General features: G+C 47.6%; 1 protein-coding gene across 1 annotated transcript in view; it reads left to right on the forward strand.

Annotated features, from left to right (window-relative positions):
• The window catches only part of MYH9 (myosin heavy chain 9), a 386,037-nt gene that overhangs the window by 269,815 nt on the left and 91,337 nt on the right, over positions 1-24,885 (forward strand). The window contains exons 26-27 of the mRNA XM_088481216.1: positions 24,295-24,507; positions 24,656-24,800. Of these exons, the coding sequence (XP_088337342.1) occupies positions 24,295-24,507; positions 24,656-24,800 (358 nt within the window). The remainder of the gene's footprint in view (positions 1-24,294; positions 24,508-24,655; positions 24,801-24,885) is intronic.

Raw genomic sequence — 24,885 nt, forward strand, 5'->3', positions numbered from 1 at the left:
GAGAAGTGGTCTCCCAGGGGTACGCCCTGTATTTTCGGTACAGTGCGCCCCACCAGTTTTCCTTGCTGAAAGCAGGGGTCATTGTTCCCGTTCCTCAATCACAACGAGGGACTGGGTACTACTCTACTGTTTTTGGTGCAGAAACCCAATGGTTCTCATCGCCCTATCCTCAATTTGAAGTCTCTGAACAAATTCCTCAGAGTTCCCAAATTCAGGATGGAAACGTTACGTTCCATCATTCTGGCGATGGAACCTGGGGATTACATGGTGTCCCTGGATTTCCAGGACGCCTACCTCCATGTTCCGATAGCACCTTCGCACCAGTGGTATCTGAGGTTCGCTATCCTTCAGCATCATCATCAGTTCCGGGCGCTACCCTTTGGCCTCTCCACGGCACCGAGGGTATTCACAAAGGTTATGGCGGTCATGGCCGCACATCTTCGGAACCAGAATGTACGGCTGCTGCGTATCTGGACAACCTCCCTTTGCTTGCGAGCTCCCCGGAGGTACTGCTTCCACATCTCCACCTGACTAGCGCTTGCCTGCAAGCGCACGTGTGGTTGATAAATTGGAGAAAGTCCTCCCTGATTCCATCACAGCGGATGGTTCATTTGGGAGCTCTGCTTTATTCTCTTCAGCAAAGGATCTTCCTGACTCCGGAAAAGGTCTCCTCCCTACATCTGCGGATACACAGTTGCCTGAGCAGTTGCCGCCTGTCGGTCCATTCGGCTATGAGAGTTCTAGGGTCCATGATGTCTGCATTCCATTTACGCCCCCTGCAGGGGCTGATTCTATGGGAATGGAACGGGTTACCTCACCTCACATTCCAGCGATCTCGGCGGTCTTCATCCCCGGAATCCTCAATTGGGAGGCGGACTTCCTCAGCCATCATGACGTGCATCCCGGGGAATGGTCGCTTCACCCAGAGGTGTTTCAGCTACTCGTGGACAGATGGGGGCTGCCGGAGCTGGACTTGATGGCCTCCCGTCACAATCGCAAGTTGCCAGTTTACGGCTCAAGGACAAGAGACGCAGGCGCATGTCTGGTGGATGCGCTGTCGGTGAAATGGACGTTTCACCTGGCATATCTGTTTCCTCCGATATCCCTGCTACCTCTGGTCCTGCGGAAATTCAAGCAGGACGGCGGCACGCTCGTGCTGGTGGCTTTGGCGTGGCCCAGACGTCCTTGGTACTCTGATCTGAGGAGCTTCTCCATCGTCGCTCCGTACCTTCTTCCTCAGCATCAGGACCTATTTTCTCAAGGGCCCTGCCTTTACCCAGATCTGGGTCTGCTGTCTTTGATGGCGTGGCTCTTGAGACAGCTGTCTTAAGGTCTCGGGGCTTCTCCAGTTCGGTCATTGGTACCATGCTTAGGGCACGCAAGCCTGCTTCCGCACGGATTTACCACAGGGTGTGGCGCACTTACTTTCAGTGGTGTGAGTCCAGAAACTATGATCCTCAGGTGTTCCGAGTTTCTAGGATCTTGGAATTTCTTCAATCTGGTTCATGTGTCCGCATTGTCCGTGTGGTTCCAACGACTGATTGCTACACTGCCAGATGTTCACACCTTTTTCCAAGGTGTTCTCCGAATCCAGCCTCCCTTCGTGCCTCCTGTGGCTCCATGGGATTTGGCGGTGGTTCTTCGGGTCCTGCAGGGTCCTCCTTTTGAGCCCCTTGAGTGGGTGGAGCTCAAGTGGTTGACGTTTAAGACTGTTTTTCTCCTGGCAATTGCTTCTGCCAGGAGGCTATCAGAGTTGGGGGCTCTTTCCTGTCGCCCCCCTTTTCTGATTTTTCACGAGGACAGAGCGGTGCTCTGCACTCGTCCTGAGTTTTTACCTAAAGTGGTTTCGAAGTTCCACATCCATCAGGAACTTATTGTGCCAGCTTTTCAGTCTCCTGATCTTTCAGCTGGAGAGGCTTCCTTAGATGTAGTCCGTGCGCATAGAATCAGATGTGGACCGAACTGCTTCTGTTAGGAAGTCTGATTCATTGTTTGTCCTCTTTGGTTTTCACAGGAGGGGTTGGCCTGCCAACAAACGTACGTTAGCCCGTTGGCTTTGTTCCGTTATTTGTGAGGCTTATGCACAGGAGGGTTTACCTATGCCAGCCTCTGTTAAGGCTCATTCCACTCGTTCTGTGGGCCCCTCTTGGGCTGCTAGACGTGGCGCCTCTGCTGTTCAGCTATGTAAGGCGGCCACCTGGTCTTCCATTCAGACGTTTTTGAGGTTCTATGCGTTTGACACCTTCACCTCTCAGGATGCACAGGAGCGTTCCCGCCCTTAGTTGAACTGCTTTGGGACATCCCCAAGGTCAACCCTGTGGACCCCCTATGGACCCTGAAGTAGAAAACAAGAGCTATGGTAAGAACTTACCTTTATCTGTTTCTACGAAGTCCATAGGGTCCACTGGGCACCCGCACTGACGCACCTGGCTTCATATGGGCTGTGTGGCTGGTCACCGGTTTTCCGTCTCCCATTTCTGTGAGTATGGTTTCTTGTGTGTTCCAGTCTTCCTTCTCTCTGTTTAGTCACCTCCTTTGGCCTTCGCTGCTTACCAACTGAGGTGCCTGGGCTCGGGGACAGGGTATAGAGGAGGATGGACCCAAGTGTATCCTGGGAGCAGCAAAGCTTTAACTGCGTGGTGCCTGTGGATCCAGATCCAGCTATACCCCCTAAGGTCAACCCTGTGGACCCTATGGACTTCGTAGAAACAGATAACAAAGGTAAGTTCTTACCATATCTTTTGTTTTCTCCAACACAACAGATGGTACATCTGGGGGTGCTACTAGGATTCCCTGGTACAAATCAATTTTGTACCCCGGTAGAAAGATCCTGTTTTACAATTGTGGGTGTGCAAAAAGTGTCAGTTCACCCATCAATTCAGGTCCTGGGGATCATGGTATTCACCTTTGAACATGGTGGTATATGCCCAGTTCCATTCCAGGCCCCTGCAGCGATGGAGTCTGTCTCGGTGGGATGGTAGGTGTCATCTGCTAATATCTCGAATGATCCTCATCTAGCCAGAAGTTTGGCTCTCCCTCTCATGGTGACTGCAGACAGTTCATCGGAACAGGGGTCGCCCCTTTTGTATTCCAAACTGGTTGTTCGTCACTACCTATGCCAGCCTTCGGATGGGGCGCATGGATAGGTCGTCACACCTTTCAGTGAGGATGGACGACCAAGGAGGGTCTCCTATCCATAAATATACCACAAGGTCCCCAGGTACGGGTCCAGAATCAGGGAACCCTCAGCCAATTTTGGGGACGCTCTAGCAGTCAAGTTGCACTTCAAGCTAACGTATCTTTCCTCCGATCTCCCTCCTCCCAAGGGTCATCTGGAAATTTTATGCGGGAGGGCGGCACAGTAATACTGATAGCCCTTGCTTGGCCCAGACGCCATTGGTTCACCGACCTTTAGAGCCTCTCCTTAGACACTCCATGGCCTCTTCCTCTAAGGCTGAACCTGTTAACGCAGGGTTCCTGTCTGCATCCGGACCTTCCCCGTCTGTCTTTGACGGCGTGGCTCTTGAATCTTCCATCTTAAGAGCAAAGGGTTTTACTAACTGTAATTCAGATGATGCTTAGGGCACGGAATCCTTCCTCTGCCCGCATCTATTACAGATTTTGGGACTCGTATTTTCAATGGTGCAAGCATAGAAAATATGATCCTGAAGTTTTCAGGGTCTCCCAAGTTCTTGCTTTTTCTCCAGACTGGGTTAGCCCGGGGTCTCTGCCTGGCCACCCTGAGGATTCAGGCATCTGCACTCTGTTTGGTTTCAGTCCCGCGGCCTGATAGGATATTTATTCAGGGTGTTCTGAGGTTGAGCCTCCCTTTGTCCCTCCGGTAGCTCTGTGGGATTTCTTTGGTTCTCAGGGCTCTATATTCTCCCCCATTTGAACCCCTGAAATCAATTGACCTCAGGTAGTTGACAGCGAAGACTGTGTTTCTTTGTGCGATCTACTCTGCCCGCATGGTCTCTGATTTGGCAACCCTTTCTTGTGGCTCTCCCTTTTTGATTTTTCATCAGGATAGAGCTGTTCTTCGTACCAGGGCGGGTTACCTTCCTAAGGTTGTATTCCGCTTCTTTGGATGTTGTACGCGCCCTACGTATCTATGTGGATCGCACCAACTCAATTAGGAAATCTGATACTCTTTTTGCGTTGTATGGTTGTCATAAGCAAGGCTGGCCAGCTAACAAGCAGACTGACTAGGTGGCTTCGAACAACGATTTCTTAAGCTTACACACAACCCAATCTCTTTGTTTCAAACACAGTGACAGCACATTCTACTCGATCCGTGGGACCATCGTGGGCGTTTCGTCTGGTGCCTCTGCTGAACAATTGTGCAAGGCAGCCACCTGGTCTTCCATACACTTTTCTCAACTTTTACGCATTTGATACATTTGCCTCTCAGAATGCTTCCCTTTGTGCATCAAATTCTCCTTTTTACTAAACAGGGGAACTTAAGGGAACTGCTTTTGGACATCCTCAAAGTAATTCCTGTGTACCCTATGGACCCCGAAGAAAATAGCTATGGTATAAACTTTCTTAGATGTCCATAGGATCCACAGGGCACCCACCCTACCGCACCTGATGTTGGGGTTTCTTTGGTACTTCAATGATTCCTTCTTAGCGTTTCTGTGGTACAATTGTCCTTCCTTCTCCTCTTTCCTTCTCCTGCCTTGGGCTTGGTAACAAACTGAATGCCTGTAGCCAGGGGTGGGGGTATATATGGAGGAGGACCCAGTGCATCCAGGGAGCTAAAGCTTGTAACTGGTGCCTGGATCACTCCAACCATATACCCCAAGTTAACTCTTCGAGGTCCATAGGAATTAACAAAGGTATGTTAACTCTTATTTTTACCCTACCTGCTATTTCACAAAATGGGAAGTTTCCCCAGTAGTGGATTCTCATGTAACACGTCTGGTTAATAATGCCACCTTACCCATCCATACTGCAACTTCCTTAAAGGAGACTACAGGTGTACGTATAGAAGCTTGTCACAATTCCATATAGTCTTACAGGAGCTATTACTCGTCCTGCTAGGGTTTCGGCCTGGGAGGCAAATGCCATTGAGAGTTGGGCAGAGGCCCTAGAAGACACATTTCCCCCTGATGCTTCAAGGGAACAACTATCCTACATATCTCACATTAGAGATGCAGCATCCTACTTGGATGAAGCAGCTACAGATACGACTTTCCTTGCCTCCAGGATATCTGCCACTTCGGTAGTGGCCTGCCGTATTGTTTGGCTCCGTTCCTGGAAAGCAGATTCAGACTCAAAACTGCCTCTGGATTGTGTGCCTTATTCTGGAGATATCCTACTTGTTCTAGAATTAGATAAAATTGTGACTACTTTGGCAGCTTCCAAGACTGCGTTCCTGCCCTCTGCATATAATGCAAAGCCTCGGACGTCATCCTTTCGGTTCTTTTGCCCTCAAGGAAAAGCCAAGGTTCAGTCCACAGCAGCAGGCATCAGCCAAGGCCTCCAAGCCTAGGGCCAAACAAGCCTGGGCTACTAGATGTCCACCTGCCAAGCCTACAGCCTGACTGGGCAGGCCTCTCCCTGGGTGGGAGGCCGACTTCTTCAATTCGACCAGGTTTGGCATCAAACCATGTCAGATGCCTGGCTAAGGGAAGTGGAATCCCACGGATATGCCCTCTCATTCCTGAGGTGACCCCCTCCCAGCAATTATTTTGCACAGGACTTCCATTGGTCCCAACCAAGGCCCTGTTGCTCCAAAAAACCATTCAGTCCTTACTGACTTCAGTAGTAGTAATTTGGGTCCCCTCCTCACAACAGGGCAAGGGCTATTATTCTACCCTTTTTTTAGTTCAAAAGCCCAATGGGTGTCATCAGCCTATCCTCAACCTCAAATCTCTGAACAAATTTATCAGGGTGCCCAGGTTGTGTATGGAAACCCTCTGTTCTATTAGCTAGGCAGCCTGGGGATTTATGGTATCTTTAGACATTCAGGACGTTTACCTACATGTACCTATAGCGCCTTCTCATCAATAGGTATCTCCAGTTTGCTACCAATTTCAGACTCTGCTGTTCGGCCTTTCAACGGCCTCTCAGGTCTTTACCAAGATCATGGCAGTTATGGCGGCCTCTCCATTCGTCAATGGATTAAACTGCTCCCATACTTGGACGTTCTCTTGCTGAGCCAGCTCCCCAGAGATTATTCACTGCCATCTCCAGGTAGCCATTGCTTTTCTACAAATGCACGGTTGAAAATGTCTTCCCACACTATCAAAGGATAGTACCTTTGGGAGCCTACCTGGACCCTCGAGTTCAGAGAATCTTCATAATGGCAGACAAGATTTCAGAAATACAGCATAGACTACGCAGACTGCTCCACAATCAGTGTCAATTCACTCTACAATGCAGGCCTTTGGATCAATGGTGTCCACCTTCAATATGGTTCGCCCAGTTTCACTCCAGGCCCTTACAACACCTGATCCTCTCCAGGTGGAAGAGGCTATCCCATCTGCTCAGATTCTAGACAATGAGCCTCCCCCCAGAGGTTCGTCTGTCCCAAGCCTGGTGGCTACAGACTTCCCGTTTGAACAAGGGCCTTCCCTTTTGGATCCCCGACTTGGCTGTACTCACCACGGACACAAGCCTCCGAGTGGGGCACAGTAACCGGCCTACACTCCTTCCAGGGTCGATGGTTCCCAGTCTGGGCAGTTTTGCCAATCAACATCCTGGAACTCTGAGCCATCTACAGAGCTCTCGCTCTGGCTCAGAACATTCTGAAAAACAGGCTAGTACAAGCACAGTCCGACAACGCCACGGCTCTGGCCTACCTCAATCACGGAAATCTCACTCCCTCTTTGTCCTATATGGATTCCACAAGAAGGGATGGCCAGCTGACAGACACTCTGATCAGATGGATTTGCATTACTATATCACAGGCTTACACGCAGACTGGTCTTCCAGTGCCAGCTACAGTATCTACTCATTCTACTCGCTCTGTGGGTCCCTTGTGGGCAGTCTGGCATGGCACCTCAGCTGAACAGCTATGCAAGGCGGCCACCTGGTCTTCTGTCCACCACTTTCTTAGGTTTTATGCCTTTGATACTTTTGCCTCTCTGGATGCTTCCTTTTGGGCGTAGGGTTCTCCTATCGGCTCAGGAGCATTCCTGCCCTTGGAACTGCTTTTTGACATCCAAAATGTCTCCCTGTGGAGCCCTATGGACCCTGAAGCAGAAGAAAAGGAATATTATGGGTAGACTGACTTTGGTTAACACTTTCTTCGAAGTTCATAGTCCACAGGGCACCTAGCTTCTAAGGGTATCTCCTCTTGGTCACTTGTTTCCTTCTCAGTGTGAGTGTGATTCTTCAGTGTACCAGTCTTCCTTCTCTCCTATCCTGCTCCTGCCTTGGGCTTGTTAACAAAACTGAATTGCCCTCAGGCAGTGGGCGAGGTATAGGGTGAAGGACCGGAGCATCCTGCTATTGGTTTCCAGTCCTCCAGGTCCCATATACACCCCAATGTTTCCCTGTGAACCCTATGGATTTAGAAGAAAAGGAGAGTTATGGTAAAACTTTCCTTGGTTAACTTTCTTCAAAGTCCATATGGGAGAGAATGGGGTAAAGGTGGTGGTTAGGGGGACTGGACCCCCCCTTAACCCCACCGACAGCCTGAGGCAATTCAGTTTTGTCAAAAAGCCAGAGGCAGGAGCAAAATAGGATAGAAGGAAGTCTGGTCCACTTAAGAATCACACTCACACAATAGAGAAGGAAACTGGTGACAAGAGAAGAAACCCATAGAAGCCAGGTGTGCTCTGGACCCTATGTACTTCGGAGAAAGAGTTAACAAAGAGAAGTCTACCATAACTCTCCCTTTCTTCTTCAGGGTCCCTAGGGCTCCACAAGGGAGACAATAGTGATGTCCCAAAGCAGTTGTTCAAGGGCAGCTGAGGACAATTAGATGCCCAAACGAAGCATCCTGAGAGGCAAAGGCGTGGACAGAAGACCACGTGGCCACCTTGCATAGTTTGGCAGAGGCGCCGCGGAGGGCTGCCTACAAGGGACCCACAGTGCGAGTAGAATGAGTAAGGTACTGTTTCCGGCACAGGAAGGCCAGCCTGCGTGTAAGCTTGTGAAATAGACTCTGGCCAGATGGCTTAGCATGACTGTTAGCTGGCCATCCCTTCTTGTGAAATCCATATAGAACAAAGAGGGTTGTCCGTTGTCCTGATGGAACCAGTACAGTCCACATAGAACCTCAGAGGCCTCACCTGCTGAGAAGTCTGGTGATTGGAAGGTCGGAACTACAATTTCCTCATTAATGTGGAAACTAGAGTCCACCTTGGGAAGGAAGCCAGGGTGAGTTCGAAGAACAGACCTGTCCTGATGAAAGATCAGACATGGAGAGCGCCACCAAATCTGACTCCCTACGAAATAGCCAGAAAAAAGTATTTGCAGTGAGCCATTTGACGTCTGAATCCAGGGGTTCAATCAGAGACCTCTGAAGTGCATGGAGAACCACTGACCATTCCCACAGAGACACTTTAGAGACAAAGAGAGGTTGTATACAGAGGACACCCTGAAGGAAGGGGTGAACATCCACCAGTGTAGCACTACTACGCTGGAACCAGATAGACAGAGTAGAGACATGCACTTTCAGAGAGGCCAGGCGGAGTCAGAGATCCAATCCAGCTTAAAGGAAGGCAAGGATCCGAGAAACCCGAAAATCCTGATGGTCATAGCTTCTGGTAGCACACCAGTGGAAATATGTATATCGCACCCGGTGATGGAACCGGATGGGGACCCTGAGACAACAGGTCTGGCCATTAAAGAATTTGGAGAGGAAGGTCTATGGAGAGACCTTGTAGATCCAGAGTACCAATGGCTTCTGGGCCAAGCCTGTGCTACCAACAAAACCGTTCCCCTTTCTTGAATTTTCAAAGGACCCGAGGTTGAAGGGAGACTGAGGGGAAGAGATATGCCAAATGAAAAGTCCACTTCACTGACAAGGTGTCCATAAAGGTTGTTTCGGGGTCCCTTGTACTGGACCTGTATACTAGACGCTTGTGGTTGTATCGGAAGACCATGATCTCCACGTCCGGTAGACCCCCATTTGTCCACCAGGAACTGAAAGACCTGGTTGTAGAGACTGCTTCCCAGTGCGCATGTTGTGACTGCTGAGAATCTGCTTTCCAATTGAGAATCCCCGGGATGAACACAGTGGAGATGGCCGAAAGATGACGTTCAGCCCACTTGAGAATGCGTGCCATTGCTGCCCAACAGCGAGTGCCTCCCTCGTATTGTGGTAGGCCAATGCCATGGTGTTGTCAGACTGTACTTGTACTGGCCTACCCTGAAGATTATCCTGAGCCAGAGTGAGGGCTCTGTAGATGGCTCTGAGCTGCAAGACATTGGTAGGGCCCCCTCAGTGGGTCCAACGACCCTGGAAGGAGTGCTGGCCGGTCACTGCGCCCCATCTGCGGAGGCTTGCGTCTGAGGCGAGGAGCACCCAATCCGGGATCCAGAAGGGGAATCCTTTTGTTTAGGTGGGACGTCTATAACCACCAGGAGAGGGATAGACAAACTTTCGGAGAGAAGACCATAATCTGGGATCTGGTCAGATGGGGTAGCCCATTCCACCTGGAGAGGATTAGGTGTTGCAGGGACCTGGACTAGAAGTGGGTGTACTCCACCATGTCAAAGGTGGATATCATGGACTCGAAGGTCTGCATTGCTGAGTGAGTGGACACCTCTGCGACTGTGGAGTAACCTGCGCACTTGTTGCTGCAATGCGGAGATTTTGTCTGCTGTCGGGAAGATATTTCTGAACTTGAGAATCCAGAAGAACTCCTAGATGTACCATCCTTTTCAGAAGGGGTCAAGGAAGACTTTTTCCAGTTGATCAACCAGCCGTGTTTTTGTAAAAAGGCCATGGTTATCTGAAGATGGCGGTGAAGGACCTCTGGAGAGTGTGCTAACAGCAAGAGGTCTTCCAAGTATGAGAGTAGTCTGACCCCCTGGCAGCGAAAGTGGGTTGCCAGAGCTGCCATGATCTTGGTAAAGACCCGAGGAGCTGTAGAAAGCCCAAAAGGCCGGGCTTGAAATTGGAAATGTTGCTGTAGGACAGCAAACCAGAGATATCGCTGATGAGGGCGCTATAGGTACGTGTAGGTAAGTGTACCAAATGTCAAGACACCATAAAGTCCCCAGGTTCCATAGTTGGGACAATTAAGTGGTGGGTATCCATAAGAAACCTGTGCACTCTGATAAACTTGTTCAGAGACTTGAGATTGAGGATAGGCCAATGAGACCCATGGGGCTTCTGAACCAAGAAAAGGGTAGAGTAATAGTTTCCCTCGCTGTGACAACGGAACAAGAATGATCACCCCCGAGCACAGCAAGGATTGAATGGCCGTCTGGCGGAACATGGCTTTGCTCTGGTCTGATGGCGGGCCTGTGTAAAATAACTGCTGGGAGGGCCGTTTCAGGATTGAGCAGGCGTACCCATGAAAGACCACTTCTTGTACCCAGGTGTATTTGGTGGTCTGACCCCATAACTTGGTGACCTAAAGAAGTCTGCCTCCCACCCTGGGATCACCCAGGAGGAGGCCTGACCAGTCAGGCTGAAGGCTTGTCCTCAGATTTGGCAGCTGGACATCTAGTAGACCAGGCCTTCTTGGTCCTGGGCTTGGAGGCCTTTGTGGAAGCCGACTGCCATGAAAAGGACTGACCATTATGCTTTTCCCTGGGGACGAAAGGACCTAAAGGATGACATCCGAGGCCTTGGTGTGGATTCTCAGGGCAGAAAAGCAGTCTTAGGAGCTGCCAAGGTAGCCACAATCTTGTCCAACTCTGGGCCAAACAGGATCTCCCCAGTGTAAGGCAGTAATTCCAAGGCCTTCTTGGAGTCAGTGTATGCCTTCCATGAACAAAGCCAAATAAGGCAAGCTACCACCGAAGTAGCAGATGCCTTGGAAGCTAGGAGATCAGTATCCAAAGCCGCTTCTGCTAAATAGGAGGCTGCATCCCTGATGTGCGAGATGTAGGACAGCTGTTCCTGAGAAGCGTCAGAGGGAAATCTGTTCTCGAGAGCATCTGCCCAGCTCCAAATGGCTTTGGCCACCTAGGCAGTAGCCACGGCTAGTCGAGTAATGGCTCCTGTAAGAGAAAACACAGATTTGAGGCAAGCTTCAATTTTACTATCCGTCGACTCCTTTAAGGAGGATGCTGTAGGAATAGGTAAAGTAGAGCTTTTAACTACACGTGTCACGTGGGAACTTCCCATTTAGCGCAATCAGCTGCTGGATTAAGATTAAAAGAAACCAGGCGTTTTGGCAGCTGGAACTTTTTATTTGGCATTTTACATGCGTTGCTCATGAGTTCAAAAAGCTGATCAGAGGTGAGAAGTTCTGCCAAAACCACTTTCTGTCGCTTAAAACAAATGTCTCTCTTGCCTTAGGAATGGGCTCCACATCTTCTATTTGAAGTATTGATTTGACAACCCTCACTAGTGCAGGTACATTAATTTTATAGTGAAGCGCCTCCTCCCCCGAGTGAGACTCTGTATGAGAGCTGCGTCTTCTGCCTCCCCAGACGATACCTCCAGAATCTGAGAACTATGTGGACTGTGAGGATAATACAGCACGTTTAGTAGTTTTACTGGGTAAGAGCCTCACCTTGCAACATTTGTTGAAAAGCTGTAGAAGTAGCCGCTAGAGACTGCACTGAGGTAGAGAGCATGTCTACCCATGTAGAAGGCATAAGAGTTACTGGTAACGGTGGGTGTACCTGTTGTGGCAATCCTATAGGGCAGGGGTTCCCAATTCAGGTTTTAGAGATATCCATGGTTGAGCACAGGTGGTTAAATCAAATTGACTGAGGTACTAATTAAGTCACCTGTACTCAACCATGGATATCTCTAAAACCTGAACTGTTGGGGAGCCTTGAGGACCGTGTTTGGGAACCTCTGCCACAGTGGGATCTACTGCAGGGACTGCTAGGCGGTCTGCAATTTTTGCCAACACCTGTGAAAAGGAAGCCCAGGGGGGTTCCTGAACAGGGGCTGGAGGGGCTGACTGACCTGGGGTAGTATGACAAGATGCACATAGACCATCTTGAATTAAATCCTGCTGAACAGGACCTGCAAGAGATCAGTATAGAAGCAGCAACCTGCTTGTTACCCTTGCCTTTGCTAGACATAGCTACAAGGACAGTATAACACATAATATGGCACTGATCAGTGTGCAACACACGTATGTGACAGCCTTCACAAAATACAGGTAGATGTGAAGTACATTGAACTCCACCAGTATCCTAGGGTTATTGTGAAAGAAAGGGAAAGGTATATGCTGACAGAGGAGAAAACAGACAGCAGCGCTAGCACAAGTCAAATACAATGCAGATTATAAAACATAACTGCAATGGGCACTAGATTCAACTACACAGACCCCATTGGCTGGTAAGAAGTAGCGCTATATAACCTGGCTCCTAGGACAGATATACAGGGAGACTGGACCCAGCGTTCCCAAAGACCTGTGGCTGCTTTGAAGAAAATGGCCGCCGTGAGTCTGAGGGGGCGGAGAGTGAAGGCGGAGCAGCTGAGGGGTGGCAAGACCTCAGTGGAATGGCACCCTGGCTGTGGGAGGGGCCGTGGACGGAGGGCTGACCTCCCTTATGCTGACATGAACCACCGGTTCCCTGGCCTCTATTTATACCCTGCGTCGGTATAATTTTATGCCCTGGTGGTCTAGTGGAGTCCCAGACAAACCGGTGTCTACACTATCACCTCTGGTCTGTTTCCTGAGACCGGATCCTGAAACCGGAGGTAAAACTGCGCATAGAGGCGTATTCCTTTTCTTTCTGCTTGCTGACAGTTTTCTTTGAAATTTGAGCACTGTTGATTTTAGTCAGTCCTGAGCAGATTCTGTGATTGCAGATGAAACAGGCAGATGAGCTGTGCTGACACTAGAGGGACCCAGATGTCCCTCTAGTGTCGTCCTACGCATGCACAAAATAAAGCGCACCCCAAGGGGGGTGCTGGAAGCAATCCGATTGGATCCCTCTCGAGGGGAAATGCGAATAGAAGCCCATAGGCTATTATTGGGTAACGCCATCTAAAGGAAGATAAATAGTACATCTAAAGCTGGCATTACCCACCAGGTCCAAGCTCCAGGATGCATAGTATTCCAGAGCTTGGCACAACAGAAAATGTGAGCAAAACACCGAAAACTTGTTTTGACAGCATTTCGAGCTTTATACATCCCGACCTTTTTGGGTTGAATCGAAATCTAGTATACATAGTGTGTGGGATGCCAATGGTCCAAATACTGGCGCCAAAATCCTGACAGGTCGGGATCCCGCAACAGTATCTTGACCGTCTCCATCCCGAAGGCAAGTATCTGGGTCTTAGTGGGAGGTTAGCTAGCGGGATTAGGCACCAGGGAGAGAGTGTTAGGATTAGGGTGCGGGGAGGGGGAGGTTAGGTGTAGGCACTAGAAAGGGGAAGGGGGGGGGGTTGGATAAATACTTGCCTTTTAGTTCCTATGGGTGTCTGGTTTCTGGCTGTCGGGATGCTGCTGCTGGTATTCTGAACAGCGGCATCCCGACAGCTGGGATTTCATACAAAACCCGTATATAATACATACATACACTAATATATATTAATGATGTATGTGTATATATGTATATATATGTGTGTGTGTATGTATAATATATATTTGTGTGTGTTTATTATGGTGATACTGAGGTTGTATTTATTTGTGTGTTTATTATGGTGATACTGAGGTTGTATGCTATATGAAGCTGATCCTGGTGTACATATGTATAATACAGGTTTACTTATCACTCGTAGTACAGTATGAGTCATATAGGCTTATTTTTTATATAATGCTGATGTATTATCCTCTTCCTGAGTGAATATACATTTGATATTCCTCATGTCTGTTACATGTTTATGTAACAATGTTATACAGTATACATCATATGTATACTATGTTATATACCGTGTATGTTCCCTTCCATCTGATACTCTGGACAACTAGTATACATCAGATATAATATGTGTAATGTACGGTATACATCATATGTAGACTGAAGTGCCAAGTCATGGGATAGATGCCTAGTATCGTGTAAGACCAACTCTAGCCCGGCGAAGTACAGTAGCTTGACGTGGCATCGAAACCACAAGTGGATCGAATACTTCTGGAGAAATTGACCCATGCTATCTGGAAAGCTTCTCACAGCTCCCTGATATTTGTAGGTGCAGGATCTTGGATGCGAATAGACCTCCCCACCACGTCCCATAAATGCGCGATCGGGTTCTTGTTGTGCAAATGTGGTGGCCACACAATTTGTTGGAACTCTCCAGAATGCACCTCGAACCAATTCTGGACAGCTTGGGACCAATGACGCAGTTCATTATCCTGCTGGAATATTCCATCATTGTGGGGGTACATTAAGGCCTGCAAATGGTCATCAAGCATTGCAAAGTAGCGGTTATTGGTCAATGACGTGTTCAGGCGAACCCAACCCATGCAATGTGAACACACCCCACACCATTATGGAACCACCACCAGCCTGCATGGTACCTTGTTTGACAACTGGGGTCCATGGCCTCACGGGGTCTGTGCCACACCTGAAGCTAACAATCAGCCCGAAAACAACTGAAACATGACTCATCGGAACAAGTCAAATGTTGCCAGTCCTACAGTGTCTAATGACGTCATGAGCTCAGGTGAGGCGTTGTGTCCGTTGTCGTAGAGGGGCACTCTGGTGGGTCTTCTGCTCCCATATATCATGGAAGCTAAAGAACGCTGCACTGACCTGCTGGGTATGCGTCTGTTACCTCCTTTATTGAATGTGGGTGTGATTTGAGCCAGTGTCTCGTCTGTTACCACGGCCAATTCTGGCCAGATGCTGCTCGTCACGATCATTAGGCACCTGTGGTCTGCCACTACACTGGCCACGGTGGGTGGTAATTCCTTCCCAGAGCTATTCCCGGTACAAGTGACACCGTAGGTCGAGAAATATTGAATATCCACACAGCTTCGGAAATGAAATGTTCCATTCGTTGGGCACCTACTATCATGCCCCATTCGAACTTCGAAAATTTCACTTCACCTTGCCATGAGCAGCCTAGCCGGCATTCACACTGACTCACGAGATGGTAGATTACAACTGATGCAGGTCTGGGCATTTCTAAGATTGCACAGTACAGTGACTCAACCTACCAGTACCGTTACATAGTGTTATCCCATGACTTTTGGCTCTTCAGTGTATAATATATTGTATAATATGTTTATATAACTAATGATATACTATCTCTCCTTTCAGTTAATAGGCATCTGGTCTGCATCTTATGTAGCATACAGGGTTGACTGATGCAGTGCAGTATCTTATACTGTAAGGGCCAGTCAATATTTCATAGTTTAATAATTTTACATACATGATTGTAAATCAGACCGTATTTGCGTAGAACCAGTTGACCAGAGTGTAGTTTGCGCATGGGAGACTGCAATTCTGGAGCTTATATATCTTTGGCAGTTACTGCATGACACTGGAAAGCTCAGAGAGACTTGCTTAACTGACAGCAAGTTGGTCGTCAAACTCATCCAGGAAAACTAGATGGCAACCCAACTGCCCCCCTCCCCACCTTATTTTCCTATTCAAAAGGAGACCATTACAGGGTTCTCCATGGGATTCCTAGCTGGTATGTAACATGATGGGGTTCACCTTTTAGGATGTTTTCTCTTGCAGATAGCCTATCACGCCTGTTAAACAGGTTGTACTCGCAGGATGAAGTGGAGTTTTCGGACCTGGGCGGAGGGGCCAATATGGATGGACCATTACTGGCCACTGGAGGTGTTTACAGTGGTTCTTTTTGTAGTCTGTGTTTTCTTTACATGTCAACGAGTTGGTGTCATGCTGTCATGTCTAAAAGACACCGGTAGTGGGATTTTTCCCCACTTACAAATTGCATCTGTCCTACCCTTCATGTGGTATCATTCAAAGGGCATAGCTATATAATATATGGCAAATCCCATTGCTGAAGTTTCATTTGCAATGTCTGAATGTGTTCAGGGCTGTTCCAGTGTGACCCATAGGCGGACATTGATAGAGATGTTCCCGCATCTGGGGATGACAACTTCACCTCTATTTGTTGCCCTTATGGCCTATTTCTACTGCAGGGTCCATAGGGCTCCACAGGAGACCTTGGGGTATAGGCGATGGCTGCAGTTATCGGGCACCACATAGTTAATTTTCATCTCCCAGGATGCTTCGGGGCCCCTCTCCTATACCCCAGGCAAAGGCACCTTCAGTTTCGTAGGTGCCCAGCCAGCCGGGTCACTGCAACAAAGGGGCTGCGCAAACAGCCCCAGAAGATCTTCACTTTGAGCGGTCAGCACGGACAGTTCATCGGACGTCCCTGCTGCCGCTCCGCCACCCGGCCGGTGCAGAGATGCCGGTACCGATCTGGGGATCTCGGCGGGCTTCCGGGGTCTCCACTAGCAGGGACTCCGGAGCCTCCCTGGACTGTAGCCAGATTCTATGGGGATAACTTGTAAGCAGCGGACTTCTTCGGGTGCATGTAGAGCCGGGCACTGTGCCTGCACTACCACTAGACCACCAGGGACGTTGGGTTGGCACTTCCAAATAAGCGTCAGCTTCCTGGGGGTTAATAGCAAGCCAGGGGAGGACGCCTTCCCTATACAGCACAGCCGGCGCCTCCTCCCGCTGCACTAGGCAACTTTCCACTGCGGGCTAAGTTGGCACTCCTCCAGGTCCGCCTCCTCTGAGCTTCGGCGGCCATTTTAAGGCACAGAACGCTGGTCTCTTCTAGCGGAGCCTGGGTCCCCCTACATAAATCTCCTCCATCAGGTCAGCGTATGTAGGACTTTTCCTACCAGACTTTTGGTCTGTGTAGTTGACTGTGGCGCATTTAGTGCAGGTATTCTTGCATTGTGTGACTTGTGCCAGCGCTGTCTGACTGTAACTTCTTTTCTCTGTCAGCCATTTTGCTATCCCTATACTTTTCCTTCTCACAGCCCTCACTGTGCCAGTACTGTCAGGGTGGAAGTTTGTTTCACAGTTTAAAAAAAAAAAAAATTCTGTCTGGTGGGTCACATTACTCCCAGTCTTAGGGGGGTATTCAATTAGGCTGCGAAAAGTCGAAGTCATAATTTTCGCCTATTTCAATTATCCCCGTATTCAATTTCAAAGACTTTTCGCAGGTTCGTTTTGGGGGAAAAAAAACAGGGATAAGTTTTCACCATGTTTTACATGGCGAAAAAAAGTGCAGAATTGAGGTTTAGGGGTGCAGGCTTAAAAAAAAATAGCCTACACCTCTGGGAATGTCATTTAATAATAAACTCAAATAAAATTTAAAAAAATAGGGACCACCCCAACAAATGAATTAAAATTTGGGGTGAAAAAAAAAGGGAGAAACAGTGTTTAAAAATAGGGAAATAGGTTCAGGGCTATTCTGCAAGTATGCGGCAGGTGTTTTCGAGAATAGGCTATTGGCGTTAGGTGCAGTTTTGCTGGATTTTTAAAAAATGACTTTAGGGACTTAAAAATATGCTAGTACCCATTTTCATGTACCCCAAATATGATAGGTTTTTTTTTTTTTTTTAAGAGGCCCTAAGTGCTCTTCTGCATCACTTCTTCAATGTCGGGGGAAAAAAAACCCTGCCGCGGCTATTTAAAAACACGACCACCTTCTGCAAGCAAAAACGGGGGTACCCATATTGTTCCCCCCAGGTCAGGACATCTTTAGGGGGGTCCTACAATTATTTCCCAAAAATTCCCGAATTTTTTTCGTAGATCTCCATTTGCTGGGTCCCGTTTTTTCTTAAATTTAAATTGAATACTGGGATAAAGCGGGCATGCGCCCGATACTTTATCCCCAGAAAAGCTCCGATGTGGAGCGAAAAGTCCGGCATGGACTTTTCGCTCCCTAATTGAATACGGGCCATAGTCTGAGATGCTGTATGAGTCTGTGCAGATTGATGCTCCTCTTCTGCAGTCCTGCTCCAGGTGTAAAGCAGGCATTGGAGAGGGGGAGATAATTATTGGATGTGTACTGCCCTTTCAGAGATACGCCCTCTCCTTTCGTCAGACCTCCCCAACAGTTCTTCTGCACAAGTAGTCCTCTAGATGAGACCAAGGCCTTGCAGATTCAGGGAGCCATAGATTCCTTGGGTTACTACTCTACTCTTTCTGGTGCAGAAACCCAATGGGTCTCATCGGCCTATCCTCAATCTGAAGTTGCTAAACAAGTTCCTCAGAGTGCCAAAATTCAAGATGGAAACTTTGCGTTCCATCACTCTGGCTATGGAGCCTGGGGATTACATGGTCTCCCTGGACATCCAGGACACCTACAGTCAGGTTCCTATAGTACCTTCCTACCAGCACACCTGACGATCGCTTGTCTGCAAGTGCACGGGTGGCTGATAAATAGGAGGAAGTCCTCCCTTATTCCATCACAAAGTATGGTTTATTTGGGGGCCCTTCTCGATTCTCTGACTTCCTCAGCCATCACAACATGCTTCCCGGGGAATGGTCGCTTCACCCAGAGGTGTTTCAACTACTCGTGGACAAGTGGGGACTGCCTCCTCTCACAATCACAAGTTCCCCATGTACGGGTCCAGGTCAAGAGATGCTGACTCAAGCCTGGTGGATGTGCTGTTGGTGAGATGGACCTTCCAGTTGACATATTTATTCCCTCAGATATCCCTACTTCCTTGGGTCCTTCGGAAAGTCAAACAGGACGGCGGCACGCTTCTGCTGGTGGCTCCTGCTTGGCCCAGACGTCCTTGGTACTCCAATCTTCGAAGCCTCTCCATCGGCGCTCCGTTCCTTCTGCCTCAATGTCGGGACCTGTTGTCTCAGGTTCCCTGCCTTTTCCCGGATCTGGGTCGTCTGTCTTTGACGACGTGGCTCTTGAGACATCCGTCTTAAGGTCCCGGGGTTTTTCCGGCTCATCAGTACGATGCTGCAGGCACGCAAGCCTGCCTCCGCCAGGATTTACCACAGTGTGTGGCATACTTTTTTTTTTTTTCTTTTTTTTTTTTAGTAGTGTGACTCGAGAAACTACGAACCTCAGGTATTTCGTGTTTTTAGAATTTTGGCGTTCCTTCAGTCTGGATTGGACCTAGGCTTACGCCTAGCTTCTTTAAACGTTCATGTGTCTGCACTATCTGTGTGGCTCCAGCGAAGGATAGCTCCACTACGGGATGTTCGCACCTTTTTCCAAGGTGTTCTCAGGGTTTAGCCTCCCTTTGTTTCTCCCCCCCCCCCCCCCCCCCCCCCCAGTGGCTCCTTGGGATTTGGCGGCTACAGTCGGTGGAACTAAAGTGGTTGACTGTTAAGTCTCTATTTTTCTCCTGGCAATTGCTTCGGCCAGGAGGGTGTCAGAATTGGGGCGCTTTCCTGTCATCCTCCTTTTCTGATATTTTACCAGGACAGGGCGGTACTTCGCACTCCTCCGGGTTTTCTTCCTATGGTGGTTTCTAAATTCCACATTAATCAAGAAATTGTTGTGGCGGCCTTTCAGTCACCTGACCTCTCGACTGGTGAGGCCTCCTTGGATGTGGTCTGGGCTCTCTGAAGTTGTGGACCGGACTAGTTCCATTCGGAAGTCTTGCTTCCTTATTCAGGAGTTGGCCTGTCAACAAACTGTGGCTAAATGGCTTCATTTGGCTATTTCTGAGGCTTCTACTCAGGAGGGCTTGCCTGTTCCTGCCTCTGTTAAGGCTCATTCTACTCGGTCTGTGGGCAGCTAGCCGTGGCTCCTCGGCTGTTCGACTGCGTAAGGCGGCCACATGGTCTTCCATCCAGACCGTTCTGAGGTTCTATGCTTTTGACACCTTCGCCTCTCGGGATGCTTCCTTCGGGTGCCGAATTCTCCTTTCAGCAGAGGAGCGTCCCCGCCCTTAGTTGGACTGCTTTGCGACATCCCCAAGGTCAAACCTGAAGAAGAAAATGAGATATGGTAAGAACTTACCTTTTGTTATCGCTTTCTTTGAAGTCCATAGGGTCCACAGGGCGCACTCCCTGACGCACCTGGCTTCATATGGGCTGTGTGGCTCGTCACCGGTTTTCAAAATCCCTTTCTGTGAGTATGGTTCTTGTGTGTTCCAGTCTTCCTTCCCTCTGTTTTTCCTCCTCCGGCCTTGGCTACTTACCAACTGAGGTGCCTGTGGCTCGGGGGTGGGGTATAGAGGAGGATGGACCCAGTGCATCCTGGGAGCTAAAGCTTGAACTGCGTGGTGCTCGTGGGTCCAGATCCAGCTATACCCCAAGGTCAACCCTGTGGACCCTATGGACTACGAAGAAAGAGGGATAACAAAGGTAAGTTCTTACCATATCTCATTTTCTGAACATGCGTGCACACAGTGTCATGCTGGAAGGTAGGAAAAGTTCAGCATTCTGCATTACTTCTATTTGGACTGAAAGCATGGAAGAAACTGTCTGGAAGCCGGATGTAGCCCTAAACAGCTCTCACCTGGTCGGTGTCAGTGTTTTCATAAGCATATATCAGGAAAGATTAGTTGGTGATTTAGTGTGTTTTTTTGTTTTTGTTTTTTTTTCGTTTTTTTAAGTACTCTTGCAGAATGTATGATATGAAAGACTAACAAATCTCATGTTAGGAAAAACTGTGAAGCCTTTTGGGACTCTTTGGGCTAAAACAAAATATTCTACCACACTTGCAAATCCCAGAATAACTAAAGTCTCCAGACTATTTTAAAGAATTCATTGGATGAATGAAGATTCGTTACTAAGGGAGATCTTTGTTTTAAACATGAAGTATAGGTAATGTTTCTCATTCAGAAAGTCAGTCCTCAGGGATAGAAGATCAATTTAGTGCTGAGTTTAGTAGCAGACTTACAGATGTTATTTATTTTAAAACTACTAGGACTTTTAACTTCTATATGCTTTTTCAGCAAGATTTTAGTTTGGGAATTATCTGAACCAATAACACACTTCAGCCTGAAGCTCTTTTTTTAGGAGCAACTCGGGAACCACAGTGAGATTTGATGAGTCCTATCAACAGAGGCCATATCCTCTATGGCTTTAAGATTGTGGAGATGGACTCCATATCAACATTAAGGGCAAGGTAAATAGGGCACAATGGGGTAGATGTATTATAGCGGCACTTAACGTGCCGCTATAATGCTTCCCGCTTCGACTCTAGTGCTGATGCGCGGCGTGTCTGTCCCGGCCGGCTCCACTGAGCATGCGCGGGATCTCACAAGTATCGCAAGATCCCCGCGTGGAGCCGGCAGCAGGGACAGCACTGTCCCTGCTGTGGGGATAGGCTAGCGCCAGGCTGTAGCTTTCGATAACGACAGCTACAGCTGGCCGAACGGTCATGCGTTATGACCGTTCGTACATAGCCCAGGCTATCGGCGCTGCTATCTTGTAGATAGCAGCGCCGATAATGACAGGGGCGCTATGCGCCCCTGTCATTTACCGCCCAGACCCCCGATCATACATCGGGGAGAAGCGGTATCAGTATCGTGCGCAGATACCGCTTCAGGGCTTCATACATCTCCCCCAATACCTGTTAAGTATGGGAATTATACAAAGAGTTTGTAGCTTCTTTAGACACCATTGCAATTGCATTTTCAAAACGATCTATGGCCTCACTGGTAATGGTCAGAAGAGCCCTCTGGTTACACCATAGGCAGCTGATACACAATCAAAGTGATCTAATTTACTTTAAGGAAACTTATTTAAAAAAAAAAACAAAGTATTGCACTAAAATCCTCCTGGAGGTAAAACTTATTGATTGCTAGAAGAACAATCCTGGTTTTTGACAGCAATTGAGGGACGGCAATTGTGGAAAGCAAGAATTTATAAACCTGGAAGGCCGTGCAATATACTGGTGTTTCTTAAACCCGGTCCTCATGGATTGTACGTTTTCCAGATCATCTGGCGCAGTGGTTCTTAAACTCTGTCCTCAGGACACCGGTCACATTTTCCAGGTCACCTAGCAGGTGCACAGTTGTATTCATTACTCACTGACACATTTTAAAAGATCCACAGGTGGAGCTAATCATTTCACTTGTGATTCTGTGAGGATACCTGGAAAACATGCACTGTTTGGGGTCCTGAGGACAGAGTTTGAGAACCTGTGCTTTAGCTAAAGCACAAAGTCTTAATTGACACAGTAGATCTACATGTGTTACTAATTATTCCTGAGGATACGCTGAAAACATGACCTGTTAGGGTTCCTTGAGGACAGAGTTTGAGAAACACTGAATATACAGACTGATTCTACCTTTTAAGCAGCCCTTTCAGGCCCTCTGTATATTCATTTGATCTGGCCTTTCATTCTTATTCCAAAGATTTGTCTGGATCGGACCCATTCTCTCAATGATCAATGGGTTCTAGTGTGGGAGCAAGATTAGAATTTCATCAATAATCAGAAATATCTTTGTACAATCTAGGCCTCCATCATACTTAAGGATACAATGAGCCTTACAGAACAGCCTACAAGCTTTAATCAAAGCAGTCACTCCAGTTCCTTCAGATCAGAAAAGCAAAGGGTATTCCTTGTTAAAAGACCTCCAAAGCCTTCCTCACCATGGAGTAGGTTAAATTAGGAACTTGCGGAGCAAACTGCCCTCGCAATGGCATGGAAACGCTGGTCAGAGGCACATCAGCTCCCCCCGGACTTTTAGATTTTAATACGGAACCTTAAGGAGCTGAGAGTTCTGGGTTACCGTAAGTGTGGCATATGGCCACTTGCAGGGTGAGTTGTTATGCTCTTAACTGAATTGGACCTCCTGGAGTCTAAACAAGTTTCTTAATGACTGCCATCATTGAATGGAATTGGTGAACTTTGTTGTCTTTGGTATCAGTAAGGATGATTTCTTGTTTTCATATTACAGATGAAACTCTGGAAGTTCCTTAAACTTTAGATCTTTGGACAAAATATCCATTTGACATACAGTAGATGTCATTTGGCATGGCGGCAGCTCGAAGAACATTTCTTGTCACAAACTCTTGTAGAGTTACGAAATCAGGGACAACAGATCTGGCCATACCTGGATGGCCACCTGGTTATAGGAAAATTTAAACATGCTAACAAATCTCCACCAATGACGTTTATTACCTTCTTAGAGACACATGGTTGGGTTGTAAATAGGACCAAATCAGCTTGTTTACGCACATCTGTAATAAAAGTAAATACCCTACTGAAAAAAGTTGTTTAGAGGAAACGTTTCAAAATATATTAAGCATTTTAATAAAGTACAGATTTCTCAATGTTTACCAGTGTTAAGTGCTCAACTATTACTATGGTGAAGAACAACATTCCAAACAATGTCTCTGGTCAAGATGGCACATGTACAGTCTCCAGCTAGCTTTGTTAATTCGATGTGATCACAACCAGGCTTCATTAGATTACATAGGAGGGAGTGATGTGCGTCCTTTCACTGAGGAAAGTGGTAGTGTTTGCTTAAGACTGCAGAACACTTATTATTTATGATCCCAATAAGCCAATTCTAGATGGATGTGAGAAGTAATACATGCTTGAGCTTTTGGGCATAGAAGTTGCAGACTTCAGTGACAGAACTTTGCAAGGCAGCAGGTATCTTCTCTAGTCCTCATCGTTTTCTTATTGTATCCTTTGCTGATTCTCTTTTTAGGAGATATGTTCTCCACATGGCTATTTAAACATTTGATTATGCAGCATATCTGGCTTAATGGTTTCTTTTGTCATGCTCCATATTGCATTGCTTGAGTTCATCCCGATAGAAGTATTACCATTGAGTGTTGAAGAAAAAGGCAGATTCAGTACTGGATAATTCCTTTTCTTCTAGTTACTCCATGAAAGCCCAGCTTTCCCACCCATGTTTCAGATATTATTATAGATTTTTCAGAGACCTTCATGTGCTACTGGGAGTTGTGGAAGAGGAGCAGCCACATTCTATACCATCTGGGGAGTGCTTTTCCAATCCCATCTCTATTTAATCTTGAAGAGAGTTATCCCACTGTAAGGGGTGCCATGGAGTACCTAGAACTTTTTGGTGGTAATGCATGAATGTTAAAATGCTGCATTACAATAGTAGTATGTAATGGTATAAATGTTTCCTTAAACCATAAAATCATGCCCCTTTTTATTTTCAGGCATTAGTGTCTGGAAAGTGCATCAACTGTGTATATGTATAATCAAGCCCTCAAGTGTATACATTATTTTGATTGGGAGAGTAATTGTATGTAGATGGTGGTTCATCTTACACCACAGTTAAATGGGATTATTAGAAGGAATTGTTGTTTTTTTGGCTAATGTCATATACTGTTCTACTTTTATAGGGTAGAGGAGGAGGCTTCACAGAAGAACATGGCTCTAAAGAAGATTCGGGAGCTGGAATCCCAGATAAGTGAGCTACAGGAAGATCTGGAGTCTGAGAGAGCTGCCCGGAACAAGGCAGACAAGCAAAAGCGTGATTTAGGAGAGGAACTTGAGGCACTAAAGACAGAACTTGAGGATACATTGGACTCAACTGCAACTCAGCAGGAACTCCGGTATTAACAGCATGAAGGAATCTGCATAACCCTTTTTTTTTTTTTTTTTTCCACTCCCCACTTATCGGTTGGCAGCTCTTAAATGTGCAATAAACCTCTCCAATCTGCGAGCATGGTGAGTTTTATAATTAAATACTTTTCTCCTCAGAACAAAACGGGAGCAAGAGGTAACACAGCTGAAGAAAAATTTGGAAGAGGAAGCTCGAGTACATGAAGCCCAAATACAGGAGCTCAGACAGAAACATGCACAAGCGGTTGAGGACCTCTCTGAGCAGCTTGAGCAGACAAAACGGGTGAGAGGCAGTAAGAAATTGAGATCTTGGCCTACTTTAATCACTTACCTGGCTGATGCGACCATGCAAGCTGGGCGTTTCGTGA

Source organism: Taudactylus pleione, unplaced genomic scaffold, assembly GCF_031769625.1.
Source record: "Taudactylus pleione unplaced genomic scaffold, aTauple2 ptg000266l, whole genome shotgun sequence".
Taxonomy (NCBI): Eukaryota; Metazoa; Chordata; class Amphibia; order Anura; family Myobatrachidae; genus Taudactylus; species Taudactylus pleione.